Below are 26338 nucleotides of genomic sequence, written 5' to 3'. Positions count from 1 at the left end.
CCTGCCCTTGGGATATAAAGGGATCCCCACCCACAATGGGTCGGTAGCCATCCATTGCAATTAATGAGTCATTTCCGTGTGAGAAATCACACTTCTCACGCCTCCTGCCCTTGGGTTCGCCCCCTGCCCATGGGTTAAAGGGCTCCCCACCCACCATGGGTCGGTAGCCATCCATTGAAATTAAGGGAGCCTTAAAAAGGCATGATTCCGCTAATAGATTGGGGCCATCCCCCACACATCAACTGATGCCCACCCGGGCGTGTTGCCTGTGTTCTCCTATATCAACAACCACTTTTTTATTTTTATTTTTTTTTATGTATTCACAACGCGGGATGGGCTCTTTGAGCGGCTTGTCATGCCAAAAGTCTTACTCGAATACTTTCATGGGCGTCATGAACCAAGTTGTCAAGCCGTTTATCGACAAGTTTATCGTTGTCTATTTTGACAACATCCTTATTTTTAGTCCAAGCTTGGTAGATCATGTTGCTTGCTCAACGTACGTATATGAATTAAGAATTTTTCTTAATGTTCTCATTTGGGCTTACCAATACTTGAGTACTTTCATGGGCGTCATGAACCAAGTTGTCAAGCCGTTTATCGACAAGTTTATCGTTGTCTATTTTGACAAAATCCTTATTTTTAGTCCAAGCTTGGTAGATCATGTTGCTTGCTCAACGTACGAATTGAATATGAATTAAGAATTTTTCTTAATGTTCTCATTTGGGCTTACCAATACTTGAGTACTTTCATGGGTGTCATTAACCAAGTTGTCAAGCTGTTCATTGACTAGTTTGTCGTTGTCTATTTTGATGACATCCTTATTTTTAGTTTAAGCTTGGTAGATCATGTTGCTTGCTCAACATAAGTATAGGGATTATGAATTTTCTTGGTGTTCTCTCTCACCCAGTTTTTCTAAAGCAAAATCTATATAAAGATAGGAAATATACATAGACCCAAGTGCCCTAATCCCGTATTATGACAACATTAACTTATTGACTCCTCAGATAGTTAAGTTAAAATGTGTTTCCTTTATTGATGCTTACACAGGCTACACTGTTCACCATGAGTCGCTACAATCAGCTTTATTGACAGTATTCTCAATTGTCTTCTTTACCTTTAAATATGCTTTTTGGGACTGTGGTTGGAATGTCGTAAATATTGTGTTTTCATTTTTGGTCGGTGTATTTTGGATTATGTGTAATTTTTATTTTTATTTTTATTTTCTACTTGTTCTTATTCATCTATTGAAAAAAATTGGAAAAAAAAAAAAAAAAAGTAGAAGTCACTAATTTAACTTTTTCTGTTGCTGCAATATTATATACATCAATTATGAAGCATGGACCAAGATTAACTATTAATCTAATATGAAAGTGCGATTATAAAAAAAAATAATAATAATAATAAAAAAACTACTATGAAGTGAAACTATATATTCAGTGTTCGTACGTTGTTGTCCCACATGGGAAAAAAAAAAAGAGGAGTTTAACCCAAATAATTTCGTCAGTTTTAAATTTTTTTTTGGAAAATTCCAATATTGAAGTTCAGCCCTCTTCCGTCTTTTTTATTGTGGACGAACATGCATCAGTATGTGTTGCACGTTTTTACTCCGGCCATATTATCCTTAATTAATTGACGAGATCGATCTATTATGACTAATAACCTCATTGATTCATCGTCTGTTTGCTGCATATTACGTATACAGGATGAATTCTTAAATTAATTCAAGCTATGTTTGGTGGGTGTGTCAGAATAATTTAATTGACGATCGATGTTTTTGTTTCTTAGTTTTTGACGTGTACGATATTGTCCCACAAAGGAAAAATACGATAATATATTCTTATTTATAAGTGATTACACTTAGCATGAGTAGTGTCGAGCTTGGTAACGCAAGCTTATAACCAAGTGGGACATTAACGTGGCTGAAGGTATTTGGTGGGGTCTCACAGGTGGGGTGTGTCTGTGTTTGCGCTTGTGTGAAGTCAATTGGCACGCACCCTACCCTTGGGTTAAAGGGCTCCCCATCCACCATGGGTTGGTAGCCATTCATTGAAATTTGGATATTCAATTGATGTTTCACATCCACAAATCAATTGGCGTTCACATACACATCCCAGCGCGTGTAGCCTGTGTTCCCCCCTTATCAACAACCACTTTTTTTTTTCTTTTTTTTTTCTTTTTCAACTTAAATAAAGTTATTTTATTTTTATCTACAATTAACAATTATCATTTGCTTAATTAATTTTGTCATTTTGTAATTCATTGCTTACATTTAATTATCTACCTCTCCTAAGAAAGACTAAAAGGATGTGCAATATAATGCAGAATTTGATACAGCTGCAAAATTAAAGCAATTGCTGTCTGGATTAGACAATATTTATGAGATGATTGCTTTAGATTCCCTTCAGTTTTATAGAAAAAATTGATTGCTAATGCCTTGTATGCCAAAAGTCTTACTCCAACCATGCATACCAAGGGATTATAAGACTAAAAAATCACATGGTCCATTTTTATTCATTTTTTTTTTTTATATAGAATTATTAGGATGCTTAAAAGTCTCAACTCATATTTTAGAAGGATTTTAATTAAGCTATTTAAGTATGTTATTATGGCCATTAAAGTTTCTTGAAAAAAAGAAAAGAAATATAAGTAATGGAGGTGGCTCAACCCCACCTCACAAAATGGCCAAATTTCAAAGCTCTCTCTTTCTCTGCCTCATGGCAGTCTCTTTAGCCTGCTTCACTCCTTCAGAATCCGCAGCATTTAGCCTAAAACTCATCCCCAGATTCTCCCCAGAATCTCCTCTGTACCCTGGAAACCTTAGCCAATCCGAAAGAATCCAAAAAATGGTCGAGATCTCCCATGCAAGGGCTAACTATCTGGTTTCCCGAAATCCCACTACTGTGGATCCCGAAAACATCCATCTCCCGGTGCATGAAGCCAGCGCCTTCTACTCTGCAGAACTTTCTGTTGGAACCCCACAAATCTCTCAGTATTTACTCATTGATGGTGGCAGTGGCCTCATCTGGACACAGTGCCTTCCTTGCATAAATTGCTTTAACCAAATACTTCCCTTGTACAACTCTACTGATTCTGCGACGTACCAGAAGATCCCATGCACTGACCCTCGTTGTCGTAAGCCGCTCTGTAAATGTGTCGATGGAAATTGTGTCTATAGGCAACTGTATGGCGGTGGAGCCGTAACCAAAGGTATTATTAATTAAATCACTATTTTTTAAAATTTAAATTTTTAATTTTTTTTTAAGATTAAAAAAGTGATCATAAACTAATTTGTTTAATTTTGCTTACCCCGGGTAGAGTGATTAATAACTTTTTAAAACACCAAATCATAAGGTTCTATAAGGGATGCAGATGCGGTTATCATGCGGATAAGGTTTTAAACTTCGCTTTGATATCATTTTTTTTTTTTAATATAACCAACCATGAGGAAGAAAAATAGAAATTCGAACCAATAACCTCTGCTTCATGAAGCATGATTTTCAGCTAATTAAGCTATTTTTTAATGTCAGCTTTAATATCATCTTAAATCACTATTTATTGCATAAACCTAAACTTATAATTTAATCATTTAATTAATATTTTAACAGGTATATTGTCTACCGAAACCTTCACGTTTGCAAATAATAAGGATGGTGTCCTGCCTGTCCCAAACATGATGTTTGGCTGCTCCAACGACAATCTAGATTTCACTTTTCGTGGGCGAAAAATTTCTGGGATTTTAGGCTTGAACACAGCCCCCGAGTCTCTAATAACCCAACTGAAAAGCACAATCCAAGGCCGTTTTTCATACTGCTTGGTCTATGGCTACCGTGAAATGGAGGCTACAAGTATCCTAAGGTTTGGTGAGGACACCGTTTCAATCAGAAATGACTATAAAACGACACCATTGATGTACAGAGACTTGACAACCTATTACTACCTGAATTTGCTAGACATTAGTGTTGGTGACCGCCGCATCGGCTTCCCAGCTGGGACCTTTGATCTTAAACCGAGCACCGGAGATGGCGGTTGCGTCATCGACACCGGAGCCATGGCGACGTTCATTGACCGCGGCCCGTACGAGAAAGTGATGGGGGCATTTGATGAGCATTTCACATCTTTTGGCCTTGAGAGAGTGCACAAAGAGGTAGGGTTGGAGTATTGTTACAAGAATAATCCAAAGTTCCGGCCATATTTGGCAATGACATTCCATTTTGAAGGAGCCGACTTCAAGGTGGAGCCAACTTATATGTATTTTCATTATGAGGCAAAGGGGTATTTCTGCGTGGCGTTGATGCCATATGCAGGCAAAACTTTGCTGGGGGCATGGCAGCAACAGGACATGCGTGTTGTTTATGACCTCAATTTGGGTGTTGTCCGGTTTGCTCCAGAGAATTGTGCTAATGACAAGTTTTGATATCTTTTTGTTTTTGCCCTTGGTCGTGTTTATGTTGAATTTCTTCTAGTAAAGAAATTGGAACTTGGCATAATGGATAATTAATCTCTTTTGATTTGTTTGACTAGAAATGAGATATTATCACATTTCCATATATATATACCCTATAATTGTCATTCATTTGTGGGTTTCAAGGAATTATTAACTATGATATCATAGTTAGTTGAAACTTGAAAGGACAATGAAAGGTTAAAAATGTAAATTAAGACGCACCCCGTTGTCATATTCTTTGTCAAGAGACAGAATTAGGATTTCTTATTAGGAGGGCTGAAAGATTAATAAAGGGCTAAGTCTAATCTTAATAGGAGCCAAACTTAATTTTTAGACCTTAAAAATATATATACTTTACTATGTATAAATATTTAAAGAAGAAGAGAATTGCTAGGGAGCCAAACAAATAAACCTATAAATTTTTTTCAAACTGACGTGGTAGACCGTGAGTACTAAACAAAGAAGAGAGAATTGCATTTTTTAATTTAAAAGCTCTTGCCACATCAGTTTGGTAAATTTTTTGGGTTCATTTGTTTGGTTCCCTAACATTAGCCAACGAAAAAATTTGAGCTATATATAAATATTTATGATTAGTTTCTTGTGTAGATTTATGGATATTTTGTGTTTAATTTTCCTTTAATTACAACTTTTGTCTTTGATCTCTGTGTTAATCGGAATTTCCTTATCCTTCTCCAATATTCACCTAATTTATAATATATCTCAAAACTTTAAAAAGTTGCAATTGACTTCTTTTAATTGTTTAATCCTTTCACTTAATTCTTCCTTTAATATTTTGTATTAAATGAGTCACGCATGATGAACATGACTCAAAATGTCTATTATATCAGGGCATCAAATAAAAAAAATAAAAAAAAAAAAATGTGGGGAAAGAAGAAGATAACCCCCACAAGAGAAAATCTATGAAAGCAGTTGGTTTCTACTTTACTTAGAAGTCCCACACTGAAAAGAAGTGATAGAGTTTCTAAAGAGAATTGTCAATAAAAAGAGAAAAGCTGAAGAAATTTAACACGTGCAAATTACAATGTTGAATAATCTGGTTCAAATGAAAGTGCAGCCAATAAAGGCGGCGGCCCAATATGATGGAAAAAATTGCTTAGAAAAATCAAAGGAGCTTGATCAGCTTGTTTAATATTCTATCGAGCTCTAAACTAGGAGAAGAATTTCGAGCCGAGCTCGAATTGGGAGTTTCTTGAGCTCGATCGAACTCCTATGGTTCTTTGCCAAGCCTATGCTTACTTAAATGAAGTCGATCTCTCAAATAGCCAAAGATATACCCAAATAATCACAATTTAATCAACCCTTTTTTTTTTTTTTTGAATGAGTGAACATTTTAATCAACTTAAAACCTCTAATAATACTCCAAAGAAACCAATTAATTAGAAAGTTGTTAATGAGCTTAGCCTCAATAATACACCAAATTTAAGTGACCATGAAATAGGCTTGTCCCAGGCCAGAAATTTTCTTAATTTGATAATGATTTTGATTTTATTACCATAAGAGATAGAACTTGTAATTAAGGACACATATTATCCGAAGTCCAGAAAAGGAAAAGCCAATCCAACCTAGACTGCACATCAATAAGAAAATTGAAGTGTTATTCTTACCAAAGGCCACTACAAATAAGACCTAACAAGAAGGCACTTAGCAGGCCAATTCCTGAGAAGCAGAAATGGCTGCAACTGTAAAATTTTCAGCCATTACTCTCTTTTGTTACCTCTTGGCTCTCTCTCATCTCGAAGTCACTATTTCCAAACCAGGAGGCTTCACCTTAGAGCTCATCCATAGAGATTCTCCACAATCTCCTTTGTATCCTGGAAATCTGACCCTCCTAGAAAGATTCAAGAGACTTGTCCAAGTCTCTGACTCTCACATTTCCCACTTGCACTCCCTGAGGGAATTTCACTCACAAAATTCAACAACATTCAATCCTAACATAGTGCGTCCTAAGGTCATTCATGAGGCCAAGCTTTATATCATAAAGCTGAACATTGGTTCCAAACCAGTCATCAACTACTTGGCTTTGGACACGGGCAGTGACTTCATTTGGGCACAATGCAAAGGAGACAGAAATTTCTTCCAACAAACGAGCGAACTCTACGACCCAAAAACGTCGGCGTCTTACCGGAAACTTCCCTGTAATCAGTGCATTTCTCCAGGCATGCAATGCATTAATGGTGAATGTGCCTTTGCTGTGTCATACATAAATGGTGCAGCAGCAAAAGGCATAGCCTCCTTGGAGAATTTTGGTTTCGAATCCCAGAATAATGCCATTGAATATGTAAACACCTTGGTTTTTGGCTGTGCATATGATGGCAAAGGGATGCCATTCAATGGCAAAACTTCTGGTATTTTGGGCCTTGACATGCGTGGCCTTTCTTTTGTCAATCAACTGGCCAGCCGGGGTGTCCCAAAACAATTTTCCCACTGCTTTGTCAAGGTGGCTGATGAGACCACAGCACGCACCTTCCTAAGATTTGGCAATGACATTCCCCATAGGGGACCTCTCCAAACAACTTCTTTGGTACCACATCCAATAGCTGGAAGATATGCAGTAAATTTGCTTGGTATTAGTGTTGGAGCTTTTCCTTTAGATATCCCCCCTGCAGCCTTTGCTATAAATCAAGGCCAAGGTGGCTGCCTTATGGATTCTGGATCCCCCCTTACTTACATTGTGACAAGTGCTTATAAAACAGTGTCAAATTACATGGTGCAATATTTCAGGCAATTTGGCATCAGTAAGATTGAAGATCGAGCTTTGCCATTGCCTGATTGCTTTACTCTCAAGGAAGGGTTTGACAGATTCCCTGCCATGACATTCCATTTTCAAGGTGCTGATCTCAAAGTTAATCAGAATAATGTGTTTTTTGTTGTTCCACAACAGAAACTCTTTTGCTTGACAATGAAACCGGATGACAAGCTTACAACCATTGGAGCATATCAGCTGCAGAATATGAGGGTCATATATGACGTTGCTCAAATGAAAATCTCATTTGGTCTAGAGAATTGTGCAAGAGATGCACTATAATTAGCAACTCCCATGTACTTTTTGTGCTTGAGATTGGTGAAGCAAATGTGGGTTCTATTTACAAACAAGTGGACAATATTATTACTGTCACTCTAGTTAGATTTCTCCTAATGTTGTAATTTCGGTGCGTTAAATCACTTTTTATCAACAAAGCCTAAGTTAATAGGAAATTATAAATTTAATCATTTAACTAATATTCTAACACTCATTTTCACTTGTAGATTCGAACTCCCCCTTAATAAGTGATGTCTAACATATGAAATATTTAACTGAAATGAGGGTGAATTAATGGAAACAAGGTTCAAACTTAAGATTTTAGCTCTAATACCATGTTAAATCACTACTTGTGTCAAAAGCTTAATGTTAGAATATTAATTAAATAATTAAACATTAAAATATAATAATATGCTATTTATATCCATTTCACATCATATGATTTCATGTGTTTTAAGTGACTTTCTATGTGAGTCACTTAAAAAATCAAGAAAGAAAAGTTACTTAAAACATGTCAAGTTGGCTAATATAAAATTAGTATGATAAATGATTGTGAAATTTACTCCTTCAAATAAACTTGAATTGTTAGCTTAACAAAATGAGTAACACTATTTAGTAGAGCGTTATACAATTGGAATGATATGACAGCGAAAATCACATTTTGATTAGCACTTGTAAAAAAAAAAAAAATTAATAAGTGATTTTTACTACTATGTCATCACCATTATATAACAATTATATGGTAGTCTACTACGTAGCATTACTCTTAAAAAAGAGTTTTTTTTTTTTTTTTTTTAATTATTATTTTCAATAATGCGAAAATGCTGCGTACTGACTACTGAGGAAGCCGAACGGCGTCGTTTGATGGACAAACGCGCTCGCACCCGTTAATTTACAGTTAGACCTCCCTTGTCACCACTCTTTTCTAGTGTTTGATTTCAATCGACAAAAACACGAAAAACACTTCCAAATTCGTGTCCGGAAAATGGAAAACCGAGATAGAGACTGGGATTTCCATCTCCGAACACTATCCAGTAGCACGCGAGACTCCACTGTGGCCAATGATCCCGCCTCTGACCCCGCTCTTCTCCATTCCGTATCTCTCTCTCTTGAATCTTTTCAATTTTCTATTTGGTTCCTAAGAAAAAAAGGAAAGAAAATGAACATTTCAGAAATCTCTCTATCTTTTTCTGTACAGTAATGCGTTGTCTTTTGTTTGGTTAGGTGAGGAAGCTTTATGAATTGTGTAAAGCTGAGAACTCAGAGGATTTGGTGGCGAGGTTTTATCCGCAGATCAACAAGCTCTTCCATCGGGCGGTGGCTTCGCTTTCTCAGTCTCGAACCTCCAATGGCCTTCTCTTGCTGGTTCGTCTTCATTTCTCGAAATTTTCCTTAATGTTTTCGTTGTTTTGAGATCGTAATTTGTTCAAAGTAGCTGTAGATTTGTGGTGTTGGCCTTAACTATCAATGCTTAGCTTGATTGCCAAATTAGCTGTGGTTAAAATGATATCATAATTTCCTTAGGGCCTAAAATATGAAAAGCGATATTGATGCTTGGAGCTGGCATTTGAAGTTGGATTGTGGCTAATTTATAAATTTGTAAAAAATTTGTTTTCGGATAGATCATTACATGCTTGATGACGCACTGTTCTGTTAAAGGAGGAGTATGGCTGGGAAGGGTTGAGTCTCACAACAGTCTCACCACGAAGAAAACCAAATTTTGTAAGAGCACTCCTTGCAGCCTCACCAAAACCATTTTTTGGTTATTTGGTGAGACAATTTAATAAAAGTAGCTAAAATCTCCACTTTTTCAGATTCACTACTTTAACAAAAAAAAAAAAAGTGAAGTGAACAGTACTCACCAAATATAAAAAGTACTGTTCACTCACCTATTGATTAAACAATTAATTTATCTCTCTTCTTTTTTGCTTTTAGATAAACAAATCTTTGAAAAATAATATTTAAATGGAATAATTAAAGTGGATTGTTAAAATAGTGAGGTTGCTGTGGGTGCTCTAAAAATGTAAGTTGTTAAACTAAAAGTGTACTTTTGGTTATTTTGGTAAGTAAAATTTGGTGATGCTGCTAGGAATGCATGACATGGGAGACTTAACAGACTAACCAAACCCTAGTGTTCATGCATTACATGGGAGACTTAACAGACTAACCAAACCCTAGTGTTCATGCATTACATGGGAGACTTAACAGACTAACCAAACCCTAGTGTTCATGCATTACATGGGAGTTATTAACCCTAATTACCGAAATTCTAGTGTTCATGTATTACACTTGAGTTATTAACCCTGACATAATACTAATTTATTAAAAAAAAAAAAACTGCCTTGCTTCCCACGTTGGCTAGCTGCTTCAATGCTTGTTTGAGAATAATTTTTCTTCTTTTTCGTGTATGTATGTGCGTGTGAATGAAAATTTGGCTTATTTAAAAGTTCAAGCTCGAGTTGAACCGGAGTTTTTGATAAGTAATCAAGATGTATATAAAAAGCGTAAGGTGCCCTTGGTAATGAGTTGAAATGCAGTTACCGGTCAGATACTATACATTATTCTTTCTTCATAATATTATTGACCGGATTTGTCTCCTTGAGTTTGAAATATCTATTTTATTATTTTGATGATATTACCAACATGATCACATGCATGCCTGTGTTTTTTAGTATTATATTGCTCATATTTTGTAGTCATTTGTCTAACAGGCTATTCTTCAATTTTACCTTGATTTTGGAGAGATAGTTCTGCATGATGCTGATCCAAGTCTGAGGATATTTTTCCGTTCATGCTTGAGCCGGTAATGAGATATTTATCTCATGTTGATTAATTATATGGTTAGATTTTAAGTATCAAAAGTAAAATGTGTTTTAAACTCACTTTCCTTTTATAGTGTTATTTTATTAGGTTCGTCTTGGCCAAGTGATCTTTATTTTAACTACTTAGACATGAACAAAGAAAATATTTCTAAAACTTATCCAAGTCATTAACCACCATGAGGAGCTGGTTAAAGAATAACATGAAGGAAATGGGACATTGGCCCTCCCTTTGTTACATTGATCCTACATATCTTTGATAAAAACATCATTTTATTCTGTCTTTCTTCAGGAATTTGTTTTTCTCTTTTTCTTTTTTTCTTTTATTTTATTTTATTTTATTTTATTTTTTTTAATGCTTATACTAATATGAAATTTTCTTCAGATAACATATAATTAACATTCTATGATTAGCACACACCGATTTGTTCTAATCTGGTTGCAGTGAGTTTTCAGATCCTGTTGTTGCAGAAGCAACCCTTGAATTTCTGAACATGAACAAGAAAAAACTTCTAACTTCTTTCCCTACCTTACTGCCTCAGGTAGGCTCTTAAGTATTTGCATATATTGACATGCAGCATGTGTCTTTGTAATCTAGTCTCTCTTTGCACTATTCTATCTATGACTCACCCTTTCTGTTTTCTTAATAAGTCCTTCCTATGATGAATGGTGATTACTAATTTAAAATATAGAAGAGGGTAACTGGATGGTTTGATGTTTTTGTTTTTTATATTGCCATCTAATCTTGGTAATCTTTTTGCAGTTCTTTCCATTGTTGCTAAAGCTGATTGCATGGAATGGAGAAAGGTAAGTCCATTTGAGCTCCATTTTAATTAATGTTACTGGTGACATGTCAGTCGCAAAAACATTTCTTTGTTGCGGAGTTGATTTTTATTGGTTAAACTGCCTTTATGTGTAAAGTCAGCTATGCTCATTTCTTCATAGCTTAGTATCAATAGACTGCTTTTCATCATTCAACTGTGGCCTTCTATCTGGAAGTATGTCTTGATTCGTACTTAATATACACATCACCAGTATATTTAATTTAGCACAGGATGCCCTTTGAATTATAAATAAGTTGCTTTTGTACTATTCGCATATCTTTGTAGCTGTAATTATTGGTATCACTTTCAGATACTTTACATGAGGTCTTTGTGTGTTAGTTTTACTATGATGCCAGAATTAGGATTTTTGATGGGATTGATGCTGGGACCTAATTACATAGAGAATCAAAAAAAATTCTTTGAAGTAGAAAAGAATGACATGAAGTTATCTGTTCTGCACTTGCAGATTAGAAAAGTCCTTTTTGAAGGTTTTCCCTGGACTGATGTCACCTGGATCATTTCTTCCGCTCTTTCCTTCCTTAGTGGACTTTCCAAGTGAGTTTGTGCATTTGGCTTCTAAATAACATGGTTACTTTGTTTTATTCTTTCCATGTCAACATTTTTTTTTTTTTAATAAGTAGGAACACACAAATGACATAAATAAAAGTTGTTGTTGACCTGTGTGAAGGCATACGATGTTTCTTTGAACATGGATTGTTGTGCACATCAGAGAGAAATAAGCATGAGTCCTGCCACTTTCTTTAGGCTTTTTCATCTCGTGTAGTTGGAGCATATCAAGCTTGAGTAGAATGTAGAGCTGGGGTCCTTTATGATTGATCTAAAAGAATTAGAAAGCTGCTTTTATCTTTAAAAAAAAAAAAAAAAATTGTATGAGATTTTAATCTATTACTAATTTTTTCCTTACTTAGTCTGCAATTAATAAAGCACTTAGGAGAAGTTGTTAGAGATGCTTAAATTTGGCATTAGTTAGTTTGGAGTGAATACATATATAGATATATATTGTTTTAAATTCCTTTTTCACAAATTATGTCCTTTTTGACTTTTTTGTATTCACCTGTATTAGTTTTGGTAGTCGCATTGGAAAAGGTAGGAAGGAGCTCAGGATCACTAATTGGAAGCAGCATAGCTTCAATCCAGAAGAGTGCAGCTCCTGAGGTTTTTTTTTTTTTTTTTTTGAGAGTTTAAGAAACTACACGAGTCTAGTCAAGACTTTGTATGGAGTGGCAATTAACGATATTGAATTTATGTGGAAGCAGATGCTACTTGCACTCATGGATGAAGCTTATACTGGTTCAACAATAGGAGATGGAGGAGGTGACTCTGAGTCTGAGGATAGCAACACAATGGATGTCGCTGATCCTTTGTTCCTTGAGCTTTTAAAGGATGAAAATGATGGCCTTGCTGTATGTTCCCTTCTTATGCCTCAAGTTCCATTTTGCATATTCTAAGCTCTTACAAGATAAATACATATCATGAAGTACATAATGAAATTATTGTTTATTAGTGTAAAAGTATTCTGTCTAATGGCTAAAGGAGTATTTCCCTACCTTTTCTTGTTTTTCTTTCCCTCTACCCCCTTGAAAAAATATATACACTACGTGCTTTTGTAAGCAGTTTTTTGTGCAAATATATATTTTTTCTTCTTGTAGCTATTTTCACAATTAATTTTGCACAATGAATTTGTCGGTGCTTTTTTCAGTTGAAGTTGGTTATGTCTTTGGTTTGTCTGGTTGTATGCTAGTTATCTCCAATTTAATAATTCCTATTGAATTTATATTTAATCATAATACTTATCAGACTAAAAAAAAAAAAAAAAATCTCTTTACATTATAACAAAGAAGAAGTAAATTTGATTGTGAATGGGTTTATTGAACACTTATGGCTATCTTTCAAGTAAGCTATCCTTTGAAACAATATATTTTATACATTTCTGACTCAAAGCATATGATTGTTATTTGACAATAGGTTCTTGTTAGGGAAGATTGATATTTTGGGAAGTCTTCTAACGTGTTGAGACATCATTCAACCCAAAAGTTTAAGCGTATGAGTTTGAAGCTAACTATGCTATATTAACCATTTACTCATGTTCCAACTTTTCAATGTGGGACTTAACTTTTGACACTCACACATGTATACTCAACAATCTCCTATTCACATACGAGTCTATCACCACATTGCTACACTCCCCCCTCAAATGAAAACTTTATCAATATATAGACCATCTCTAGAATTACTTGTGTGGGTTAGGGCTGTAAATAAACCAGTCCGTTCGACAACCCGCTCGATTTAACTCGACTCGAACTCGATACTGTAGAAACCCGCTCGATTAGTAAATGATACATACCCGACTCGCTCGTGAGGCCCACCACGTAGAATATGTAATTTAAATGGGCGGTGATTTGACGGAATCAAGGTTTGATCCCATAACTTTTGGCTTTGATACCATGTTAAATTACCAGTTGTCCCAAAAACTTAAGCTTATAGGAAGGGATAAATTTAATTACTTACTCATTGTTTTAACAGTTAGGGAGATTAATACCGTTATAAACTTTTTATAATATAACATATTAAGACACCACTCAGCTCAAAAGGTTAAGCATATGAATTTAGGCCCAACCATGCTATATTAAACACTCACATGTGTAACATCTTTTCAATGTGGGACTTAACTTTCTACACTCACATGTGTATACTAGATGCTTGAAATTAATTCTTGACTTTGATTAATATTGTATTTCAGGAACGCCACTGGACTTCTCTTGGGATGGCCACAGTGTTACAGGCTGCAATTAATACCCCTCAGTCTGATAGGCTAAAACAAATTCTTAAAATGGCACCTCGGATTCTCGATGTGTACTTTTCCATAGCACTGCGTGGTGTCAATAATTGTATGTTGATACAGTTTTAAATTTTATTTTAACATTGGTATCCTTTTTTATTGGTATAGAAACATCATAATTTGCAAAAGTCATTTATTTAAGTTTCATGACATTTTCCTTGCAAGTTGCTGACAGTTATGAGATTTGTGTGTGTTTACTTTTCAGCTTTAATCTGTGCACTGATACCGCTGCTAATGTCAAAAATTGCTACAATATTTCCAGACAAAAGTTTCTCTTATGAGGTGTGTATGTAGTTCAATATAGTTAAGTTGCTTTCCTTTGATGTTCATTTTTTGTCATTGCCATGTAGGTTTGGTTGCTGAAGGTACAATAAGATATAGAATAACTAGATGTCAGGGGAACAGGGGACTTGTGTGGGATCCATAAGCTTGTAATATATGTAGGATGGCCTGCCTCACCAACCCAATGAAGAAAATGCCATTCAGTTGGCTTACTTCTTAAATAAATAAAGTTTATTTTGGTAATTTATAGAGAAATGGCATTTGAGGCCATTGTGAGTTTACTAGCAATTCACAGTCTGATGGGTAATGACTAGCAATGTTGTGGAGCTACTTCATTGTTGGAAGACGCAAGGGAGAGGACAGTCCAAAGAGGCCATATGGAAAGTCTTCCCTACTTTACTGATGTGGAGCATTTAGAGAAAAAAAATCGTCTTCTTTTCGAAGACCACAAGTCTAATGTGCTTCAACTAAAATCTTCTTTCTTGAGTGCCCTTTTAGATTGGGTTGTAACTTTTGTTCCTAATTTCAACCCCAGTAGGGTGGTTGCTCCTCTTATATACTTTTCGTGTACATGAGATTTTCTCCTTCTAATAAATTATCATTCATCAAAAATAGTTTATAGATGGAGTTGGCTGGTAAAGTTAATTTAGGTATGCTTGTATACGAAGTAGAGACTGAATAGGCTTTCTTGCTTTGAATTTATGTACATCTTCTTTTCAATTTGCAATATTAAGGGCAATGATCTTTGGACCAAATGACATCTTCTCCTTCAATTCCATAAAATTATGGGTGGAGTGTGAGGTCACAGCAGCAGTCCTATATGGATGCATGAGTTGTGTTGGCCTGTTAAAACAATGCAATAGTGAGGTAAAGACAAATAAAAATTTACTAAGACCATCATAGAGATTAAATATTGCTTATTGTAATTATGGGGCTTAGATCATATTCAGGCTTAGATCATATTGAACATGACTCTTGCTGCTTACTCATTAGTATCCTTCTCCTTCATGGATTTGTATATGTATTCTGATGCCCAGACTTTTTTTTTCCCCGTTATTTTTTTATTTTTATTTTTTGTAAAAGTTTTCTTGAGAAGCGTCAATACTTTGTTTCTTCTCATGTTGTTTTTTATTTTATTCCTTGTTTCTCTGTGTCCCAAATACAGGAAAAAGATTATGTCATACTAGAAAAGTATTGTCATTAGCCTTAGGACCGAGAAAATGCATTTGCAGTTAGACCTTAAGTAACAAAACTACTAATGCATGTTTAATATCATGAAGAAGTATTGTTTTTCTAGTGATTTTGCATATGTTTTTTAGTCAATTGTGCATGAAATATGATTGTGCTGCTATAATCTTGGTTATCCTTTGTTGCTTAGATATTTCCATGACAAATTACAACTGATACTAGATTTTGAAAAAGTGGGAGTATATATGTCAGAGGAGTTGTTTATGTTTGTAGATTCGCAAAAGGCTGTTAGAGTTCATGCTTGCTGCATTTCTGCGCTCTCCAGATTTTATCGCACTTTTGAAGGTATTTTCATGAAAACACATTACTTATATGGTTGATATTGAACCAATTGTCTTTCAACTGCCTGTTGATGATCCACTTACTAATAAGTATCACAAGGTAGTGTCATGAGGAATTTTCAATCAAAAATTGAAACGCTTGGTGCAAAAGTGTGTTACCAGCACCAATGTGAAAAAGTGTCCTCTATATATTTTTTTATTGTAAGTATTTGAAATTCATTAAAAACCAAAGGGCGCACTCAAGTACACATGAAGAATACAAGAGAACTACCTAACTAGAAAAAGATAAAAGATAAAAAAAAGGTCATCAAAAAATATTGAGTGTCCTCAATATTGAGATTATACAGTTCAAAATTCAAGGAAAGGGTTTTAACATAAATATTTTAGTTGTAAAAAACATTCTTTATGCACTTCTCTCCCATGTATGGAATTATCTCTTTAATTGTTTTTTCGTGTCTAACCTAACAGATATTTTGCACAGAAGTATATTTATGGAATTTTTTTTGTTGTTGTTATTTACCTTTGTAAAGGCTTTTGGTGGTCATATTTCTCTGTATAAGCCCAACCTCAATTTCTGGAAGAGTTTTTGACTCTTGGGTGGGTGAGCTGGGATTTCATCTCCAACTTGAACTTGCAAAGAACCACCCTGATTTTATGATATAACTTCATCATACTTTGTTGTTATCTTGAAAAATTTAGTTTTTTAAGGTCTTGAATTGTTCAAAGCAAGGGAAAAAAACGTTGAAACAATTTGAAGGCAGTTTTAAGTGGCGGGTCTTCTTTTTTATTTTAACGTTGCAAATAATGCTTGGTCAGCTGGTCACAAATTATTGATACTGGCAACATGGTGTAGTTGTGATGTTAACTGTCTCATGCTAATGTGGCATAGAAACCTAAGCCATAATGATATTTGATCTTTTTACTTCTTTTCAATAAATAGTCGGTTAAATTCTTTGCAGAAGCCTATAATGGACAGGCTTTCTGAAGCTTATGACAGCCCTGCGAAGGTCAGTTGATGACCTCCCATTGATCAAGGCAGAAAGGGGCCATTAGTTTGTTCTGACAGATTATTTCTCTGTTTGTTTCCTTCTGTAGACAGAGTTGGCATTACAATTGTGCTGGGCCATTGGGGAGCATGGTGGCGGTGGCGGATCACACAAAGATGCAGCTCGTGAGCTTTTTGAGAGTTTAGAGCTACTATTGTATGAAAACCTTTCATCTAGGTATAAATTAGACTAGCCTTTGCTCTTTGCTTTTGTAGTGATTTGCTTTTCTATGTTGGCTTCATGTTACTGACTCTATCTCCTTTGTGCCCTTCCAAAGTCGTCTAGGTCTAAGGCAGGATTCAGCCGTGAGTGCTGATAGTGAAAGCTTCAGAAAGTCATCACAGTCTAGGCTTCTATGTTTTGTTGTAACAGCTATTGCAAAGCTTGCTACACATCACCGCGAATTACTGCCAAGGGCACGTGTGTCGTTGGGCAAGGTCTGTTTATCAGTGTTGACCATAATCTGTAACAATATCCGCCAAACTCGTGTGTATGCAAAAGTTCTTCATTGCATATTTGATGCTGCTATTGTTCTTTATCAACTAACACATTTTAACTTGGATATTCATGTCAAGGTAGCACGATCTCGATTCTCAGATGCGAGAGTTTGGAGGAGGGCTCGTGATTATTTGGGTCTAATGAATGAACCTGCAATTTGTTTGTCTGTTTTGGGCCCTTCACGACCTTCTTGTGGACAAGCGCAGAATCCTGGCACAGTAAACTGGAGCGAAGGCCGCACCAAGATGATTGCACATGTTCCATTTTACATTCTTGGTGAACATGAAGGTCAGGATATTGCATATAAGACTTACAAGAAAAATGTTATATTATGTACTATGCATAATCTGTTAATGCATAGTGCCATTCCTATGTAATTGGAATGAATTTGTTAATTCTTGTAAAATTGCTACTTATTCCTACATGTTTTCTTTGTTGCAGGTCCACCCTACCATGATTTTTCATTTTCAGATATCCTTCCAAGAACATCATGAATCTTTTCTTGCAGGAAGTTCTCTGGAAAATGCAAATTTCATTAGAGTTTTAGTTTATTAAGTGATTTTTTGTTTTGTTTGTGTAATATGTACCATATCATATATCATATAGTAAGATCGGTGAATAAACATGTTCTCTTTCAGGTCTACAGCTCTAGGGCATGTAATAGTTTGCGCTTAAGAATTACAAGTGTGTTAATTGTATTAATATAAATCCGACTAATGTGTTCTTTTTGAACATTGTTACCTTTCAAGTTTCAACCTGAGTGTTTACAAATGATCAAGTAATTGCGAGGAAATTTTTTTGAAAAATAAGTTCCCTTCCCATTATAATCTTTCAAATATTTCCATGCCTCGCACTTTATAATAGAACTGATTTTCAAACATGTGAATAACAAAAATTCTAGGATAAAAAACATTTACTCCCCTTTATAGTATTCCCATGCCTCGCACTTTATAATGGTTCTAGTTAACTGTTTTTATTTACTTTTCATTAAAGTTAGTAAAAAAGTAGAGTCATAGAAAATAATTGAATAGCACAAGGAATATGATTTGATTGAGAGAGATGCGTGAGTGAGTGGAGGGAATCGAACGCATCTCATGCGACTCTTTCATATATTTTTCTTGCCCTTTTTGGTCAAATCTACAAAAAGATTCTTTGATCGGTTGTAAAATGAAAAGAGGAATTCTAAACTTGGATTATATCTTTCTCACTTCCTATTTTGTGATTGACTATCCTTGACTTCCTTTTTTACTTTTTGGAAGAATACCAATTTTGATTTTTGATTTTTGATTTTATTTTATTTTTTATTTATTTATTTATTTTTACTTTCTAAATTTGCATAAACCCATTTCTCCGAATTAATTCCACCACTTGCATCTAATCAAATTCTGGTAAATAGTCCCCATTCAATGGTTGCATTCATTCTTCCACAACGCTGGGTCTAGAACGCTAGGTGTTCATTAATATTTTAGTTTTACATTAAAAAAAAATAAATAAAATGTAAGAAGGGTTAAAAGAAAGAACATGAGAATCATGTGGAGAATATTTTAAAAAATGAAAATTAAAACTCATATATAAGATGCTAACCGCATATAAGTGACACATGCAAGAATAACACAAATGACTTCTAACATTACTCGGCTTTCATGCATATATAACTTTTGGTGTCGGTTTTACAAGAGACTGGGTCACACTCACCCAAAATACTAAATAGTCTGTCATTGCCTATGGTTCAATTCTTAGTTATTTTTTAAAAAGGAGGAAATGAAAAAACATTTTCCAATAGACCCCTTGAGCTTGTAGTATGATTTTATCAAGAATAATGCTATACTTCATGCCCATTTACCACACCGGCCTATGTCAAAACATGATTAATGAGTGGCTTACACTTTTATTCTTTTAAGTGGTCAGCATTATAAACTACTTAAAACACACCATATCAGCCGGTGTGACATAAGTGTGAAGAATAATATTATTTTTTCATCAATACTATAAAAAGCTGTCATAATAACAATAATAATAGTAATTGTTGACACTAATACTAATATTAATTATTTCTGGTTTATATAACCAAGTTCATGCAAGATTCAGTAATTACTCCAAAAGTCTAAGAGAAAAGATATTACATATGTAGATCTAGTTGCTTTTAATTCCACTACCATGTCTACTACAGTACAGCACACAGCATGATACAAAGATACAACAACAAAGTTCAGGTACTATAAAATAAAAGTATCCTTTTTATTTAATTATACTTCTTCTACTTCCAGAGAGTTTCCTTTCAACTGCAGGAACAACAACAGGCCTTGTTAGGATCACACTGCAATACTGGTGTATGATTCATAATCAAAATGAACTACTGTTTTAGTGCATGCAGAAACTCTATGTATGTACAGGTTATGAAGAAAATACTTTCTTTTTCTTTTCTTGATTTTCAAGTATTATATATATATATATATATATATATATATATAAGTGTCCAAGAATTGAACAAAATAAGAGCATGTTTGGGTGAGCGTTTGAAGGGTCTAAAAGTGTGTTTAACACTCAAAATGTCTGTTCGAAGAAAAAAGTATAAGGGTCCAAAAAGTTAAAGAATTGCCAAAATACACTTCTGACAAAAAACTTGAAAATGAAGCTTTCGTCAAAGAGCATTTTTTGACTTAAAAAATCTATTTTTCAAACACAATCCCAAATATATTATAAAGTAACACCATCAAATCTAAATCGTGAAAAAAAAAAAAAGGAAAAAAAAAAGATAGAAAAGTAGTGGAAACTTGGAGTACTCTACAAAACCCTAGCAATGCAAGTTAAAGCTAGGAAACATAAACCCTAGGTAGATCTCAATAAAAGAAGCATTGAAATATATATATATATATATAGGTTGAGTTGACTCAGTGAGTGATAGAGGAGTACTTACCATATTTGTATCGAACAACAGCAGCTAATTAACCAACTAGTTTTTAATTTGGTGTGACAGCAGTCCTAATGGAGATGGCAGTTTCCATGAGGATGTGGTGCATGGTGTCGAGTGATTCAGGAGGAATAGAATCCTCAGACGAAGCCCCATCAACTATGTGGAAAGCAACAGTGACAAGACTTCCACTGCTTTCCTCTCCTGATGATCCGGATCCCCACGTGGGCCTATCAGGGAGGATAGCAAACCCTGAGGGCAAGATGGCAATATTGTCTGGGTTTCCGCCATTTAAGACCAAGGATATGGCATATGAGTCCATTGGTGCATATATCACGTAAGACCCTGTTGAGTCGGTGTAACTCTCTTGCAGATACATAACTGGCGAAGCCTGCATGCATATATATATAATATTAATATTTGCTAATAATTAAATTAATTTAACACATGATTTGGTCGAAACATTAATGGATTATTGAATTACTTACAACCACTTCCATTATAGAAATGCGGTTTCTTGGATCCTCGCCATTAACAACGTATGCATTTTCTCGGATGGCGTGTCCATATGAAAGGATATCCCACTTTGATTATTTGCATCACAAATAAATTGAAAGGAAAGATCAATATTAATGTGTAAAAAAAAAACTGGTATTTACCAAAGTTATTAACAGTAAATGTTTGATACATCATTAATTAGGCAATGTGAGCTTCCGTAATGCATCGTAACCGATATATATAGGCAACTAAAAAATAAAAGATTACGTAAGATCCGCTCTGAAAGCTATTAATGGGAGAATGATCATGCAGAGACACCCTTAAAAGAGTTGACTTTGAATTTAACGCATGCAAAACATAATTTCAAAAAATAATGCACCAAAAATCTCAATTTTTCTTACGAAACAATCTAGCATTTCTCTCGTGCTATAATGTGATTGTACTGTGAAATTAACGTACTGTTACAAGTATATATATATATATATATATATATATATATATATGTAACACATTAAAGCCACTACTAATTATGCATTTAACAGCTGCCATTTATTCATCTGAAGAATTATGTGATTTTTTTTTTTGCTTATTTAATAATTGTGCACTAATTTTGTTTAACTTTTACTGCTTGTATATGGATTTGGACCTACGTAAATATACATGCAGATCTGTAATATTCACATTTAAGTAATGAACTATCTTACTCTAGAATTCCAATGTTAGTTCTTTAGTTTATGCCCTAGCTAGTTAGCATTCGAGGCTAGAGGCCAGGATATATATATATATATATATATATATATGCATTAAAGTGAAGATACCTTGTTTCGAAAATTCTCATGACGAAGGAAGTTGAATACATGCTTTGGCGAGGCAGCTGGAAGCCAGACTGTGGTAGCAAAAGCTACAGAGGGACCAGGAGGCTTCCCAATATAATCAGTGGTGCTATATTTAGTCATGATCCTCATATCATCAGCCCCACGTATAGGAAATTTCATCCATTTGTTTTCTGTAGAAGCACTAATTTCAACACAAAAGGTTCTCACCATTCTCTCTGACAGCTTCAGCAGACTTGTTCTCCCATCTTGTGATATTAGTACTGTTTAATAATATATAAGAAAAACAAATGATCACTTAATTAGTTATTTAGCCTACACATTAGACATATATATTATCTTAGAATATTGATCAAATAATTAAATCAACAATTTCTTATAAAATTAAGCTTTTGAGAGCAAATGTCTTAAGTTAACATGAAGAGTACTGTTATAATAAATCAAATAATTAAATCAGCCATTTATTTTAAGCTTAATTAAGCTTATGAGAAAAGTGATGATTTAAGGTATTAGATATTATATGGTTAATTATTAATTAAGTGCATCGAACAAAAGTGATCTATTTTTTTACCGCCAGCATAAGTCGATGTGCTTCTAGCCATTAGAGTAGCATAGCGTACACATTGTCGAACTATAGTGTTAATCCAACGCTTTGCACTATATGCAAAACCAGATATGACTATCGGCTGAAAGATATTGTGCACCCATCTGTTGTCCACTTCCACATGCTCAACCCATATAACCTAATTGTTGTGCAAAACATCACAATTACCGTAAATAAAACAAAATAATTAATATATAACACCAAAATTTCTGTGGAGACAATCATGAAAAAATTCACCTGATCAAAATATTATAAATAAATTGAGTGTTAATTAATTAATACAGAAGTGGGCTCACCTTGGACCATCCATTAGGCATTGTTTGGATTAGACAGCCTGATGGTCTTCTTCGAAATTTAATTGATGGATAAGGGAACAAATTTTCCAAAGATACATCAACAACTCCCCATGTCCCGGGGCATAGCTGTTTACAGTATCTTGCAAAATAGCTCTCTCGAACTGGGACAAGTGGAGAAGGGACATGAAATTCCGCTGTCATCTGGGTGAAAAAAATCATACACAGATCAATTTTCTTAAAAACCAATTACGTACCTAAATGCAAGCTTAGTGTGCAAAATGACTCATCAGCAGTAATATGTGAACAAAAAATCTTGGTATATATTGCCTCAATAAATCTAGCAGGAAGAGACAAGATGTTCTTCAGCATCAAATTAGTCAAAAGTTTATTTCCATGCACCAAATGAATGTTGGAGGATCACAAAATGTGGGATATATCCCGCATGGGGTTTGAACCTCAAGAATGCTCAACTATGATAGGTGTTAATTAAATCACCACTTTCCCAAAAGCTTAAGCTAATAGGAAAAGGTAAATTTAATCATTACTTTAACAATAAGAAAATCAGCATGAAATTGTTAAGTTCTTCTTTTTTTCTTTTGTATGGTCTGAACTTGTAAATTATCAGATATATATAATGATTCCATATTGAACTAAACTAATACTGCTGTGTTAGCTGCTTTCCAGAGACTTCCTATTGCTGTCACAAACCCATTGATCATCTCTATTTAGTTGTATAATCAAACTCTCTTGAAGTAGTAACTTAACATAAGCATGCATATGCATCACATATTCATAAAATTCAAACACTTAGAATGGCAAGAATATTTATGTTACCACTTGCAGAGTTCCATCGAAGTTCCCTTCCACTTCTGATGATGATAAAACTCCAAGCATTACCGCTTTCGAAACGATATTGGAAAACAGCGATGACCAGTGCTTCTGGTTAATTATCAAACAAAAGGGAAAGAATTAATAATATATATCCAACCTTCATCAAACTGATCAAGTCCAATTGAGTTGATAACAAAATTTATAAAAACCCAGATAAGCGTTTAGTAAAATCGTAGTTTTTAAAAATGCACCCCCTTATCAGCGATTTGTTTCAAAATCGCAATTTTTTAAAAACATATTTCCAAACAATACGTTTTCTGTGATTTGAGTTAAAAATCACACTTACGAAATCCATGAGCAATTCAACAATGCTGACTGGGTTGATTCTAACATAACCAGTTTCACGAGAAGCTTCAGTATGCAGAGGTTCTGGTCCAATTTCATGAGGCAAGGGCTTGTATTCACTTTCAAGCTCGAATTCAGAATTGCTGTCCAAGCTTGGAAGGCACTGAGAGTGTCTCACCTCGACCATTTTCATTATCTCCATCAAAGTGGAATCGACATGTCTGAATTCCCTTATGTATTCAACATCATTTAGAATCTCACTTTTCCCATCTTCTTGGAGCCGCCATAAAGGTTCTCCCTTGAGGGCCATTTTTGTCAACTCTTCCATGGCTGCAACAGCAAGCTCAGTGATTTTCATCTTGTTTACCTCAGCGGATACTGAAACTGCCATAAAGAGATCACTTGCTCGTCGAATGTTGCTCCCCACATATGAGTTTGACCCACAGTCTGAGTGGTTGGTGCCCGGCGAATGCGGCGGCGACCGAGGAGTTACTGGAGGGGAGCCAGCATCTCTATTGCTTTGTGAAGCACTGCTATTGATCTGGAATTGGGGCAAGTTTATTTTTTTTTTGTTTTGTTTGTTTGTTAAAGTATGAAGATAGTTAATTACTAGCTAGTTAGAGAAATACACCAACAATTTCACAATCTGCAACAAAATGCATACCTCTCTTGATCATAGGAAAAGGAGATTAAAGAAAATGAAAATGGGGTTAATTAAGATGCATGCTAAGAGTGTGTTTGCAAGTGCGATTTTGCAGGCTCAGAATGTGATTCTAAACAAAATCGCAGAAAATATGTCGTTTAGAAGGCATTTTAAAAAACTGTAGTTTTGAAAACGTAGAAAAAACTACGTTTTTAAATCGCAGGCAAGAGGCGTTTTTAATAGTGAACTATTTTAAAAGCTAAACTACGATTTTAAAGGTTAAAACATGATTTTATCAAACACTTAATTGCATTTTTAAAAATTATGTTTTCAAATCACACGTTTTTAGATCGCTATTTTTTAATTGTATTTTTTGAAATTGCAAACCTAAATAGGACGAAATCATAGAAGGCCAAGATGAAGACACATGAGACAATCATGAAAAGTCAAATGGAACCAGAAGCAGAAACCCTAGCAAGACCTAAAATTGATTCTACAAAAGGTGCCATGATTTTGACTAGCTAGTCTTGTTAGAGAAACACCAACAATTCTACAATCTGCAACAAAATCCATACCTCTCTTGATCACAGGAAAGGAGATTAAAGAAAATGAAAACTGGGTTAATTAAGATGCTAAGAGTGTGTTTGGGAGTGTGATTCTAAATTAGATCACAGAAAATATGTCATTTAGAAGGCATTTTAAAAAAATCTAGTTTTGAAAACGTAGAAAAAAACTACATTTTCAATATGCAGGCAAGAGGCGTTTTTAAAAGTGCACTATTTTACAAGCTAAGTTGCGATTTTAAAAATTCATGTTTTCAAATCGCACGTTTTTAAATCGCTATTTTTTCATTGCATTTTTTTCATTGCAAACCCAAAAGGCCAAAATCAGAGAAGTCCAAGATGAAAGATACATGAGACAATCATGAAAGCTCAAATGGAACCAGAAGCAGAAACCTTTCTTCAAAAAAAAGAAGAAGCAAAAACCCTAACAAGACCTAAAATTGATTCTACAAAAGGTGCCATGATTTTGACTACTAGCTAGTCTGATTAAAAATCTTGACTTAGCTACTTCCAGGTTTTAGGGTTGCATTATTTTACCACAGTTTCATGGGAATTGCACTGTAGATTATTTTTCTTCTTCTGTTTTTTTTTTTTTTTTTTTTTTGAATAAGTAAAAAATTTATTAGAAGGAGTGCTTTTGAGACTGAGAAATGTAGATCGATTATTTCATGAGACTGAATTTTGGTTTTAGGGTTCTCTTAGCGAGTACTGCTTATATATATATGGTAGTTAATTATATATATATAAAAGCCCCATTTACCTTAGAATTCACATCTGGAGGCACAAACCCTAATTGTCTTCCAACCTGCATCCTCTCACTTGCAACACTGTACAAACCAAAACCCTAAAACCTTTAGAATCAAAATGATCATAGACATACATTAAGATATATAATATTCACAATATTAAAAAAAAAAAAAAAATCAAAAAATGAAATAAAACAAATGCATGTTCTCCTTAATTGTCCATAAACTTGAAAAAGACATACTTCATAGCATAGAGTTCACGATCAATCCCGGCGATACTATCGTCACTGTCACTGTCACTACTCGTCATTTCATCAAGGCTGGAGGTCATACTCTCCGTTTCGCTCATGGACTCATCATCATCATCATTGTCCTCCATAGTCTGAGTATGATCATCATCATCATCCGACGGTCCAAACCCATCCATCTTCAGCTGTAAACATACACATGCATCTACATTTATCATTTCTTATTAATCTACCTCTTGATCAACTGAAGAAGATGATGATATATAACATGATCATCAACAACAAATTAACTCTAAACAAAATTGAAATTAAATTAAAAAAGAAAAAAAGAAATCATATTAGGTTTTCTACATACAGATATTGCTAGCTATATATCAATGTAACCGACGATCTCTCTCTCTCTCTCTCTGTCTCTCTTTCTCTCTGTGTGTCTCTGTGTGTGTGTGTGTCTCTCGTGCATTTCTAGGAGGGTTTGGCG

At 34.6% G+C, this 26338-nt stretch overlaps 4 protein-coding genes across 5 annotated transcripts; 3 read left to right on the top strand and 1 right to left on the bottom strand.

Moving 5' to 3' along the window:
- The first annotated feature begins 2678 nt into the window (after positions 1-2678).
- LOC132174548 (aspartic proteinase CDR1-like) lies at positions 2679-4414 on the top strand. The gene is made up of 2 exons (XM_059586186.1): positions 2679-3207; positions 3606-4414. The coding sequence occupies exons 1-2, from the start codon at positions 2679-2681 to the stop codon at positions 4412-4414; spliced, it is 1338 nt and encodes a 445-aa protein (XP_059442169.1).
- Positions 4415-6134: 1720 nt separating this feature from the next.
- Positions 6135-7490, top strand: LOC132174547 (aspartic proteinase CDR1-like). The gene has a single exon (XM_059586185.1). The coding sequence runs from the start codon at positions 6135-6137 to the stop codon at positions 7488-7490; it is 1356 nt and encodes a 451-aa protein (XP_059442168.1).
- Positions 7491-8426: 936 nt separating this feature from the next.
- On the top strand, positions 8427-18070 carry LOC132176292 (uncharacterized). Of its 2 annotated transcripts, XM_059588458.1 has the most exons (16): positions 8427-8580; positions 8709-8849; positions 10196-10287; positions 10749-10845; positions 11067-11110; positions 11594-11682; positions 12212-12303; positions 12405-12551; positions 13889-14036; positions 14193-14269; positions 15731-15802; positions 16758-16805; positions 16894-17021; positions 17122-17281; positions 17420-17630; positions 17784-18070. In XM_059588458.1, the coding sequence occupies exons 1-16, from the start codon at positions 8470-8472 to the stop codon at positions 17834-17836; spliced, it is 1710 nt and encodes a 569-aa protein (XP_059444441.1). In that variant the 5' UTR covers positions 8427-8469; the 3' UTR covers positions 17837-18070. The 2 variants fall into 2 exon arrangements, with proteins under 2 accessions (XP_059444441.1, XP_059444442.1); XM_059588459.1 differs by lacking the exon at positions 16758-16805.
- A 2232-nt stretch (positions 18071-20302) lies between these two features.
- On the bottom strand, positions 20303-26282 carry LOC132174546 (homeobox-leucine zipper protein PROTODERMAL FACTOR 2-like). The gene is made up of 10 exons (XM_059586184.1): positions 26216-26282; positions 25855-26045; positions 25627-25693; positions 23662-24201; positions 23319-23423; positions 22485-22685; positions 22156-22327; positions 21570-21847; positions 20742-20837; positions 20303-20644 (listed from the first exon to the last, which is right to left on the bottom strand). The coding sequence occupies exons 2-10, from the start codon at positions 26037-26039 to the stop codon at positions 20303-20305; spliced, it is 1986 nt and encodes a 661-aa protein (XP_059442167.1). The 5' UTR covers positions 26040-26045; positions 26216-26282.
- Positions 26283-26338: the final 56 nt, after the last annotated feature.

This window comes from Corylus avellana, chromosome ca3 (assembly GCF_901000735.1).
Source record: "Corylus avellana chromosome ca3, CavTom2PMs-1.0".
NCBI lineage: Eukaryota > Viridiplantae > Streptophyta > Magnoliopsida > Fagales > Betulaceae > Corylus > Corylus avellana.
Note: the sequence above shows the minus strand (reverse complement) of the source record. Positions and strands in the feature narration are given on the sequence as shown.

Coding starts and splice junctions, on each gene's coding strand:
- LOC132174548 (XM_059586186.1), top strand. CDS start 2,679: ATGGCCAAATTTCAAAGCTCTCTCTTTCTCTGCCTCATGGCAGTCTCT. Junction 3,208..3,605: donor CGGTGGAGCCGTAACCAAAG/GTATTATTAATT, acceptor ATATTTTAACAG/GTATATTGTCTACCGAAACC.
- LOC132174547 (XM_059586185.1), top strand. CDS start 6,135: ATGGCTGCAACTGTAAAATTTTCAGCCATTACTCTCTTTTGTTACCTC.
- LOC132176292 (XM_059588458.1), top strand. CDS start 8,470: ATGGAAAACCGAGATAGAGACTGGGATTTCCATCTCCGAACACTATCC. Junction 8,581..8,708: donor ACCCCGCTCTTCTCCATTCC/GTATCTCTCTCT, acceptor TTGTTTGGTTAG/GTGAGGAAGCTTTATGAATT. Junction 11,683..12,211: donor TTCCTTAGTGGACTTTCCAA/GTGAGTTTGTGC, acceptor CACCTGTATTAG/TTTTGGTAGTCGCATTGGAA.
- LOC132174546 (XM_059586184.1), bottom strand. CDS start 26,039: ATGGATGGGTTTGGACCGTCGGATGATGATGATGATCATACTCAGACT. Junction 23,424..23,661: donor TTGAATTGCTCATGGATTTC/GTAAGTGTGATT, acceptor ATAATTAACCAG/AAGCACTGGTCATCGCTGTT. Junction 21,848..22,155: donor CACATCGACTTATGCTGGCG/GTAAAAAAATAG, acceptor ATTATTAAACAG/TACTAATATCACAAGATGGG.